At 36.6% G+C, this 12273-nt stretch overlaps 1 protein-coding gene across 1 annotated transcript in view; it reads left to right on the top strand.

Moving 5' to 3' along the window:
* The first annotated feature begins 4917 nt into the window (after positions 1 to 4917).
* Positions 4918 to 12273, top strand: part of LOC107677060 (ankyrin-2-like) — a 192268-nt gene continuing 184912 nt past the window's right edge. Inside the window, 1 exon segment of the mRNA XM_016471851.1 lies at positions 4918 to 5114. Coding sequence (XP_016327337.1) covers positions 4950 to 5114 — 165 coding nt within the window. The 5' untranslated portion in view covers positions 4918 to 4949.

The raw sequence follows: 12273 nt of genomic DNA, 5'->3' as shown, positions 1-12273 counted from the left end.
AGTATTTATTCATTTATTTATGCTTTTATTTTGCAAGGAAATGTCCACTAATATATTTATTTGATTTATTTGAGAGACACTTCCTGTTTGTAAAATATTGATTTAATAAGACTGATGTTTGGAAGAAATAATAAAACTGTGCTTACTGTTTGGACAGAAAGGCCTTTGATTCATTAATGCTATTTGGTGTTCAACAATAATTTTGGTTGTTTAATAAAAGCAAGAATATTTTTTTCTTAACAGTGGTTGATATTTATAGATAAAAATGAGTCATTCTCAAATAATTTTGTAAAGTCATATAAGTATAAATATAAATATAAATCTCTTTTGTACCATAGAGCTCGTATGCTAAGCAGAAGTATCAGCACTATCAAAGCCTAATGATGAACTTAGGTGTGGCATATCAGAAGTCACGCACACACACACACACACACATAGAGAGAGAGAGAGAGAGACACAGACACACACACATGTAATTCTACACTTTGGTTTCAATGTACATATCAGATAAAAACTTTGACCATGCATTTCAACGGCAGTTGCTATGGATATTCACTTAGATGTGTCTCTATGGCAACACATTTTCCCCAGGCCTGAAAGTTTCCCAGCAGGGATCGAGGTGCCCAGACAAGTGCTCATACACACACACACAGTCTGTCTCATACCATCTTTAATTTACGCAAGCACTAATTTTGAACATTTCAAAGATTTTCCGACAAAATCAGCACAGAAAATGCAGTCAACAGATTCCATTTTGGTCTGTTTATGGGTCAGTTACAAACATCAATGCAATGTTTACAAACAATGCTATTCTAAATTGGTCCTTCACTCCAGTTAAAGGCACTTTTCCTTGCTGGAATTTCTAGCTGAAATCACCTTACTGTGGTAATGTAGCTGTGTTTGAAACAAGCTGGTCATTAGCTGGTTATTGTAGTTAACTAGCTGGACTACTGAATTTTTAGACCATCTTGGTCAAGGGTTATGCTGGAGATACCAGTTCATACCAGCTAACAGATGTTTTTTTTTTTGTTTGTTTTTTAAATGGTAGCCAGTTAGTTGCTGGGTCAACCTCAGATAAGCCCCTAATGACTGGTAGTCCAATTTGGTCAGCCACCTAAACCCATTTGGTTTAGCTGATTTGATTGTGGGGGAGAAAGGGGGAAGGGGAACATGTGGTGCATTCTGTCGAGTCAGTTGGGGGAGGTGAAGCTTCCCCTCTATTTGTTTGGGGTCTGCTGTACATGAAATTTCACATTGTTCTCTCTGTTGTTACCCTAAAGGCCTGTTCACACCAGCACTGAAACCTGAGGTACCCCAGTGGTTAGTTTATTTGAGTTAAATACCCCTTCCAAGGTACCTTGATATGTGTGTACCAAACAGGCAATATTTAAACCAGCATACTGTTGATGCCCAGCGTTGAGAAGTATTTTGATTTATGTGGTCCCAGAAAGATTTAATCTGGGGCAGGACAAGGTCAAAATGGGTAGGTGATTGGGTGTTGATGGTAAGGTAAAAGTCTTTTGATTTATTAGACCAATACACTTATGATTCAGGTCAAGTTGTTAAACTGGATTAGGGGTTGATTGCAGGGTAGAGGTCCTTTGATTTACAAACCGAAAATACACTCAGATTTTACACTTACAACTGAACAAGCCTTTATGTGATCCCTATATTTTAGCGTTCATACTGCAAAACAGTTCCCTATGAACCTGTTACAATGACTGTCATTATCCTTTTGCCTGTTTGTGATGAACATGAGCACTTCGACTACAACTTTTTGAACATGCAGAGCAGTGATTTCTGACTGTTTAAACTCATTATGCAGTTACTCACTCAGACACTGTTTGAATGCAGTGGGGACTACACTTTATCTTTTATTGCTTTCAGTATTGAGCCCATAGACATCTATGAATGGGCTCACTGATGCACATGTAATAGCACTAAACCTTGGGCAGCATGCCTGTTTGAGTGCATGACAGCTGCACTGTATTAATTAAAGAGAAGTAACACAATTATTAAGGCCCCATTTACTTTAGTAACTGCTATTAGTACATTCCTAATAAACATTAATTTTCTGTTCTTTTAATGCAAGCTTTATATCTTTTGTGGTGTGCTTGTAAATTTGCTCTGCATTATACAATACACATTTCAAATAAAGTTTCAAATGTTGTATTACACATGAGCCTGCCACAACATATTACCTTGTTTGGTAACACTTTCTGAAGCCCGTATTTATAATACATTATAAGGGTATTTTTAAGGCATTATAATGAATGCATAATGTATTATAAAAAACTTATAATATGTTGTATCATCTCATGATTAATCATTACAACAGTTTCAATGCATTATAATATTTATTTATTTGTGGTTATAGCTTTTAAGAGTATGATGATTTATAACACACAATGAACACAATGCATCCACTTAACTTACAATGGCTTATATTTCCCATAGTTATAATGAATTATAAGTCTAATTTCTTGCCATTGTTAACTTATTACTATACTTAAAGCAGACAAAGACCACTTATAAACAACAACAACAACAACAACAACAATAATAATAATGATAATAACAATATTTTTTCTTAAACAGACAGATATTTGATTGGATTAATGTGTTATATAGAACATTTGCCAGTAAGATATCATGGTGTTTATTGCATGTTATAAATAATCATACTCATAAAAGTTATAACCACAAATAAGTATGTCTTATAGTGTATTATAATTTTTGTTATGATTATTTATGAGATGAAACAACATATTATACATTTTTTATAATGCATTATGCATTCATTATAATGCCTTAAGAATACCCTTATACTGTGTTATAAATACGGGCTTCATAGAACGTGTTACCCTTTGTTTTAGGTAGAAAGGCAAGATATTTGGTCATCTTAAAATCTCAATCATTGAAAATGAATCTTTGATGTGGTTATGATTTGGATGTAAACACACTCTTATCCACCTTCCCATCTGTCTGTTCTCCCAAGCATGATACTAACAACCTTTGGGTGCCAAGAAATTCAGGTGGTCCGGATGGCATGGCTGATACTGCAAAGTCACTTGGGTGGCAACTTTAAGAAGCTTGGTGATTAAATTACTGTACATCGAAACTTGTGCAGACTACTGTACATTGAGGATGATACTGTAAATTTACACATTATAAATATGACTTTTATTTTAATTATCCATAAAACCACTGTTTACAGAATGTGTCTAGTTGACAGAATGTTTAAAGTTCACAGACAATATAACGTGGCTTTTTTATCAGTTCCCAATTCCCAGTATGGTATAACTAAATTCAAATTGAAAACAAAGTAAAAATAAGTATAACGGAGGCCAGCTAAGAGCTGTGCATGTAAACCTAAAGCCTGGCCTCAAGAGGAATGCTAGTACTGCAGCCTCTAGACACTAGAGGCTGCAGTCTTTAGCTTCCTTGTTAGAGCACCTACCTCCTCTGCTGGTGGTTAAATAGGGTCGAACCCTGATCGGGCGGGCTGAGCGGAACCATTTGCATGAGCATTAAACATTTTTTTTAGATTATTTTTTATTTTGACAAAAATAAATATGGCAAAAAGTGTTATATGATATGTTTAGTCAACTCTAACAAGACTTTAACTTTCGGTCTAATTTCATTTGAATTTAGAATTGTAATATAATAAATTCCTCAGCACCACTGTTGTTAAAGCAGCAGCTGTGATTTGTAATTATGTTCTGTCAGCTGTGTTGCAGTGGGACATGACCAGGGGCAATCATTAACATGAGCAGCATCTCTTCTGTGTAAAGATCACACAGAGCTCTTTTCACTGGGTGGGGAAAACATTGCAGCCAGTTTGCTAAGGCCACACTGTTCTGAATTTGAAAAAAAAAAAAAAAAGAAAGACAAATTTTGAAATCTATCTACACATCCTCCCTTCACAGTTTTACTCTTTGTTATTGTGGATATGCTTTTGTTTAATGTATCTGCACATTTGTACTTTTTTGTAGTTCTTCTTATTCTCAATAGTAATTTTTATGAGCTCTTTTCACTGGGGGGGGAAAAAATTGCAGCCAGTTTGCTAAGGCCACCCTTTTCTGAATTTGAAAAAAAAAAAAAAAAAAGAAAGACAAATTTTGAAATCTATCTACACATCCTCCCTTCACAGTTTTACTCTTTGTTATTGTGGATATGCTTTTGTTTAATGTATCTGCACATTTGTACTTTTTTGTAGTTCTTCTTATTCTCAATAGTAATTTTTATTGAATAAGTATAATATTCACCTTACTGTAATAAAGTATATATGTACGTTTTCAGTTAAAGGTAATATAATGACTCATTTAAATATGAATACAGTAAACACAGTACAACTAAGACTGGTGTACCATTACTACAGTAACATCTTCTGATTTCTCTCAACATGGGGACAGGAGAGCTGTCAAGCAATAAATTGGAAAAAAAAAGTAACTTGCATTACTTGTTTGAAAAAGTAACTCAGATATTGTCTTGTAAATTAAAAAGTAATGTGTTACTTTACTAGTTACTTGAAAAAAGTAATCTGATTACGTACTTGTAATGCGTTACCCCCAACACTGACCATTATACATAAATAGTTTAACATAAAAAATTGACATTCACCCTTTACCTTTTTCATGCCTGTTATTCCATTCGTAGCCATGAAGATACAAAAAATAGAGAGACACACACACACATGGGTAGCAACTGGGACTGGCTGTGCTTCCCAATAAACACTGGTGGGAGATGTTACCATGGTGATACCACAGTGCTTCCCTCCTCCCTCCAAACCCATCACCCTCCTTATTTTAGCGACCAGCTTCTGTCGCTCTCTCTCTCTCTCTCCCTCTCTTGGCCACTCCCCCTTTCTAGTCCCTCGCTCTTTATTTGTTACTACCATCACTGTGAATAGGAGACTATAGAGAGTGGAGGGGATCTCCTTTGGATGGATGAAACAAGGACTTATTGAGTACTTAACTTTTAAGAAAAGACAACAAGAGGGATACGCTGACTTATTTGAGAGGGTAATGAATGAAGACACTCAGTCCCATCTCAGGATGGAGGCTACAGACAAACTCAACGGGCTTGGAGGGAGGAGGAGGTGGCCAAAGCAGGTAAACATGGACTTCACTTTAAGGACCTGCTCTGTCTTAATGTAGTATCAGAGGATCTAAGTGTTTGTGGAAGTTCCTGATGTGATGCCGTTTATGTTAAAATTGCAGTATTTATTAAATACAGTTTATTTGATAAGTGTATGTCTTAAATACAGTTTGGAATTGAGTGAGTTGTAGTTGTTGATGATTTACTTTAAATAAACTGTGCTTAGATACCCAAGCATTATAGTAGATTTGAAAAACAAAATAAAGGTGTTAGTGTTTTTTGTAACTGCAGCTTAAATGACACTGTGCAACACTGCTATAATTTTCAAGAGGTTGGCTGATGGACAGGTGGCAAGTCTTGTGTATGTTTATAGTGTGTTTTTTTGTTTGTTTGATTTTTGCCTTGGGTTGGTTCCTTTGATTTTTGTCTCTGTGTGTTGAGGTGAAGATGGGCGTGTGTGTTCAGGAGAAGTGCTGAGCAGGTTTCTTCTCGGTTTTTATTGTTACATTTACTTCTGGAAATCTCTCTCTCGCTCCACACCTTGAGAAGTCTGTACAAGGACTGTTCATCTGCTGATTACAGTGTTTTGACTGACATTGTTTCCTCCAGTGCTGTTTTCCTTTGAATCAGGTTCATGCTTAGTCACACTTTCAAAACATTTGATTTCCAAACTATACAGTACAGATGTTGTATTACTACTCACAGTGATTATATACAAAAAACAATGTATACACAAAATGGTCAAAAATACAACATACAGCACAAATGGAGGGTGTTTAATAGTGTAGAATTAAGACTGTTGTGAGTGACTGTGTGCAACTGTTGTGAGTGTAATAATATCAAAAGCATTAAGTACCTTTTGCTGTAAAATACCTGATTTCCATGTGTCTGACGTTGAGAGAGGGGTGGGTCCGCTGCCCTTTGTGTGTATGCTTGAGTATGCTCTACACATATCTGTGTAGAAACAATGTTATGGTTTACCACAATATTTTTAGGGAACCCTAAAATGGATGTGTGTGTGTGTGTGTGTGTATGTGTGTGTGTGTGTGTGTGTGTGTGTGCGTGTTTGTGTTTGTCTCCACAAGTACAATCTACATTGTGGGCACCAATCGATAGTCCTCATGAGGAAAATGGCTAAATAAACATACTAAATAATGTTAAAATAATACAAATAATTAAAAAATGCAAAGGGTGTTTGTTAGGGTTAGAAGATCGAAAATATAATTTTCTCAGTATAAAAACATTACAAGTCAATGGAATGTCTTCACCATGACAGAAAAAAAAATGTGTGTGGTTCCAAACGAGAGAATATACTGTTGCTGCCACTTAAGTGCTTAAAGTCTCAGCCATTCTTGGCATTAAACTGAAAATGAGCGATTATAATAAAACTCTGTTGACTCTAAACACTATTTTTAACCTCCCTCAACAGTTCTAATAATAATAATAAAAAAACAAGCAGAGCAACTAGAGCTTTGTAAAAGGAGAAAAAGAACTGTGATTTTCATTATGTGCTGCTGTCCACATAACTTTATTATATTATGTAAAAACTAATATGATGAGAGAAAGCTTATAAGATATAGGCACATATAATGAATTAAGTAAATGGTTAATTTACAACTAGTTTTGCTTCAGAACTCATATTTTGCATTGGGCATCAAATATTGATTCAAAACAGTATCAACATTCAAAAGTAAACTTACCCACAAAAATAAAATAACACTATAATTAAACATTGAAATGTAATAATATCACCATAAACTACATATGCATAAATATGGACATGGCTGATTATGGTGTTAACAATTTTGATTTCAAAACCTCTCTAATTTGGTTTCATGTTCTCAGCTGCCAATTATTTATTGCACAAACCTTTCAGTGCTGCTTGGAGTTTTATTGGATTCACAGATTTTAACATTAACAAGTGTAAAATTAAAAATGTAATCTTTAGAAAAAAAATTTAATCATGTGTATCTTATCTAATAATATAAACTGACTAAAAAAAGAAAAACTGGTAAAAAATAAATAAATAAATGTGAAATTTGATGGGCACTCTGATACAGCTTAAGTATATTCACAGGAATTTTGTTTTGTAATATATGCTGCTGGAACACTGTCAGAAAGGTCTTTGAGCTGAATTAGCAGCAATGCAGCAATGTGGATTGGCTTTCATGGTGGAACTCAGGAAGGCAATGAGGGATCATGCAAGATCAATTATGTTTGCATTATTGATAGATTATGTCTCCCCTTCTAACCCAGCCCCACTCGGGTGGTGGTGGATGGGGTGGCGAAGGGGGATGTAGGGTGATTGAAGTTTAATCTAAGCAGGGATTTGTTGAGCAGGCATCTGTTTCTCTGCTGACTGTACTAATGAGTAAGCCAGACAGCATTTTTTGACTGATTTTCTGTGGTGCTTTTGGGGGTAAATATTCTGTGAAATATTAAAATGTGTTAAGCAGAGATGACAATACTATAGCTAAAAGGTCCAAATTACCCCCCCAAATTTTTTTAGAAATGAACATGCAAGGGGTTTGTGAATGCGTCCCAATTCTGAGGAGCTTTTTACTGAGTTCTCTGGAAATAGATTCTGTGTGGGCCAGTGGGATTGTCTATCTGTATTCTAATCAAACCTGATGTGGGTGGGGCATAAGCCCATTTTTGATGTAAAGTGTTCTTCATAATTTACATACAGCAAATATGCCATGTATAATTCATAAAATTGTTATTACAAAATATCTATAAATATCTTCAAATTAAAATTACACTAAACTGTAAATAAAACGAAAAATAGTTCATAGTACATATGCATCATTTGAGTAGGCTATGGGGTGGGTGGGACATGTCAAGTCAATTTTGTCCTCACCACTTTTTGAAAACCATTGCAAAATAGCTTATGGAACCCATGCACACACAGAAAAAGCATCTCCGATCATTCATTCTTTGTAATTTAATTCATACATGAAACATGAAATACATTTGTGCCAGAATTGTTTAGGTGAACTGTACAATCACTGATGCACTCAAATGGCTAAGTACTGACGCTGATGTCCTAATACCTTAAGCAAACAACCTTATATTTTTCTATGCTTCTAGCAACCTTTTCGGCACAGCCCTTATAGCAGGGCTGTACGTTAACTTTTTTTTTCACATAGCACTGGTGCTACAGAGGTTGAAAGTTTTGTAGCACAGGCCAAAAAGTTGTAGCACAAGTATAAAACGTCTGTTATCGTGTCTGAAATCAAACACAAGTAATGGAGTTCATCACTTAAACAGGCACTGATGTTCCATACAGAGCACAAAAAATACAAACCATCACAAAAATTGTTTTTAGACAAAGTTTTCTTAATTTGCTAAAAACGGAAGAGTGCAGAAACATAACATCTCTTACACCTTAACAAAATATAAAATAAAAAAGAATGGCAGACACGCACGCGTGCTACAGTGGTAAATGTATTCATCGCACAGACCAGTTATTTCGTAGCACGTGCGACATATATGTCGCACTGTACAGCCCTGCCTTATAGGAAACAAGTGTGCAATGTATCTGGTTGTAAACTTCATGCTTGCTGCTGCACATCAGAACCTGCAATGTGGCTATTTAATCATGCTGCACTAATTTTTAGTTGTATAGTTTAAAGATTATCACTTTACAGACTCACTATAGTGTTGTCATTTTAGGTGTTTATCTAAAATATCATGCAGTTACTTGGCTTACCTGTTATCCAGCAAGTGCATGGAGTGACTGCATCTAACTATTTTTTTTTCTGTTTTCTGTTAGAATTCATTATCCATTTTTAGGTGATTACCCATGCATTTCCAAATAAGACACGGACACATCCTTACTCTCTAGATATTGGCTCTTGAATATATATATATATATATATATATATATATATATGTATGTATGACACATCCTTACTCTCTAGATATTGGCTCTTGAATATATATATATATATATATATATATATATATGTATGTATGTATGTATGTATATATTGCATGAGTTGTCGGGATTCACTAACGCTTCAGTGAATACTTTCTAATAATTGATGTTCATAAACTCACAATTTTAGTGCAGATCACAGCTCCCTTTCATAGGATCTCAATGCTGCATAATGACACAATGTGATTGTGTTAGTGATCACCAGGTCTGAAGCCTTACAATATCCTGCTAATTCATCGGCTGATGGTGCTAAATTACCGCCCATAAGAAGCTGTGTCACAGTGCCCCTATAAGTGCATGCTTGGTGCCATCACATTAGATATTCTTTTCTTCAGTGTGCAATAGTTTTAGCCCATTTTGCCTAGTGATTCAGTAGTGTTTAGGACATGTATATCTTTTGTTTAGGGGTACGTCCGTTGGATACCAAACCTTACCTCCCAGCGGTGCTTCCCTTTTACCCGTATCTCCACTGAAAGGTTTTGCAGTTCTGGACTCTATTCTGCCAGATTTACAGAGTTTTCAAATATTTGCATATATGTGCAAGGATGTGGTGCTAGCTTGTTTAAGACTTCAGGGCATTCGAAAAATAAAGGGCAATTTCTCACCACCAGGACTTTTCACAGGGTGTTGGGGCATATGGTTGCGACTTCACCTGCTCTTCCTCTTGAAATGCTGCTATGGACTATGCAGGAAATTTTAGCCGGGTCTGAGTTTGCCTCTTTTGCGTCCTCACGGCCCAAAGTCAAGGTGGCACAGGCCTGTTGTAGAGGTGGAAAGTAACTAATTACAAATACTTTCGTTACAGTACTTGAGTACATTTTTACACGTTTTCTACTTTCTTGAGTATAATTAAATTGTGGTACTTTTACTTTTACTTGCGTAAAATGAAACTAAAGTATTCAACTTCGCTACATTTATTTTTCACCAAAAGTACAAAGTATAAAAAAAAAAAGACAAAGGAGGCCAGGGTTGCCAGGTTTTCACAACAAAACCCGCCCAATTGCTACTCAAAACTAGCCCAAAACTAGCCCAAACATGTTTCGAGGGGGATTCCCCGGTAAAAATCGCATTCCGGTGGGGTAAAATACACATTTTTGGGGGGTTCCCCTGGTAAAATTAGCATTTTAGTGGCTAAATATCACGTTATTGGGGTCGCTTAAACCCACGGACATGAAAAACAACCCGCGGCAACAGTGTTGAAGTAGCCCAATTCTGCGGGAAAACCGCGGACTTGGCAACACTGAAGGAGGGCGCCGATGGAGAAACGGAGCGAGCCGGCGTTTGACGGGCACTTTTCAAACTTCTGGGGTGGAGCCCTGTGCTTCAGCCAATAACAGACAGGTTTGACTCGGGAAAAAAAAAACAATAAAAACTTCCAGTTCAGCTGCGGGGGCGGGACATTCAAACCACGCTTTGCTTTGACTGTCAATCACCGGCGTTTTCGTTTTGAATCAGCATAGCGTTTCAATATTTTAGTGAATGTGAGCTATGCTCTGATTTTAAATCGTAATTTTGTCAGCTCTTGAAATGGGTCAAACCGTTGATATTACCAGGACACAGCAGTATAAGTAAATAGAAAACTCGGTTGATAGAATATTGCATGGATGGAGCAAGAACAATGTAAGTGTCTAAAATACATGCACACAGTTCAGTTAAATGGAAAAAATCGCCCTCTTTAAAGCTAAAAACATTAACAACAACATCGAAATAAGAGCGCCTGCATTTTTACGTGCATCTGGCTGATAGATCAACTATGATTTATCTGTCAATCAGATGCATTTTAAATAACTTTTGTGCGTACTTTGGATGTGTGTGCACATGGGCGAAGAAATGAGATAGTCTATGTATGACCAGACGATTTATTCATATCCAAAACAAGACGATGTGAACATGCAGTGCATGTTTCATTCATACTCGAAGCCGGAGGGCGCTCTAGCGCAGAAAGTCCAAAACGGTCCAGTAGAAATAATATATAATAACTTATGACGTGCAGGAAATCCCTAATATGGACAAAGGCATCCAGCTATGGCTGTAGCTAAAAAAAAGGAAATTCCAGGTAATTTCCAGGTAATAAATATAGTATATGAATAATGCAGTGCTAATTGACATAACATTTATTGCAATGTAGGGTCCCACTTTATATTAAATGGCCCTAATACCTGTGTACTTACATAAGCCCCTTTCACACTGCACGTTGGTCCCAGAAAATTGCCGGAGTGCCTTATGTGTGAACGCAAACACGTCCCGGGATTGATTCCAGGATCGATTCCGGGTTGGGGACCTAGTAACATTGCCGGGTTCAGTCCCGGAACGAGCTCTGTGTGAACAAAAGCCAGAACCAATGCCGTAAATGGTGTGTCGTAGTGATGACGCATGTTATCGTGCAACTCTTTTACCGGGTGTTTTGAAGGCAGATTAACGTTCACGACGAAAAAATATGTGCAAACTGTAATGAAGCAGAGATCAGGTAGCTCCTCACTATCCGCGCTGAAGCTGAGATCGTTCGCCAGCTTAAATGAAACCGAACGCATCACATTACATGTCACATCGTAATGTCACGTGTCTTTATGGGATCTTTACGGGATGTGTGTGAACACACACACAGATTTCAGAAAATCACTGGCAGTGTGAATGAACTACAATCAAACTATCCCGGGACAAATCCCGGGACACATTATCCGTTAAATACACTTTTTGGTAATGAAAGTACAAATGTGTAACAGGACTAACAGCACTTTTTGGTAAAGAAAGTGTTACACTTATTTAAGTAAACAATTCCTATGGATTTACCATGTAATTACTCTGATGTTACACAGCAGCGGCCAGTAAGTTAGGCTTTACATATAAATTGTGGTTGGTGTCCAGAATGTTACACTTTATATTGTGGACAGTTCCTGAGGAGTTACCATGTAAGTACACTGGTATTACAGTGGTGCACCAACTCCACCAACTTGAGATCCAACTCCTCCCACTTTACATATCCCTAAACCTACCCATCTCCACCCCCTGGATCCCATTTCCACCCCTAAATCTACCCATCTCCACCCCCTGGATCAAATTGTTCCAATTACTCTTATACATATTGTTGTTACAAAATGTATTTATATATGTCCTGTTACACATTTGTACTTACACAAACCATTCGGAAGGGTTGTTACATGTGTGTAGTTACAGAAATATTACAGCTCTAGATACTATGTACCAATGTGTACTTACACTGTGGTTACATACTA

Source organism: Sinocyclocheilus anshuiensis, unplaced genomic scaffold (genome assembly GCF_001515605.1).
Source record: "Sinocyclocheilus anshuiensis isolate Anshui unplaced genomic scaffold, SAMN03320099.WGS_v1.1 scaffold1589, whole genome shotgun sequence".
NCBI classification, from domain to species: Eukaryota; Metazoa; Chordata; class Actinopteri; order Cypriniformes; family Cyprinidae; genus Sinocyclocheilus; species Sinocyclocheilus anshuiensis.
The sequence above is the reverse complement of the archived record's forward strand: the minus strand, read 5'-3'. Positions and strand labels throughout refer to the sequence as shown.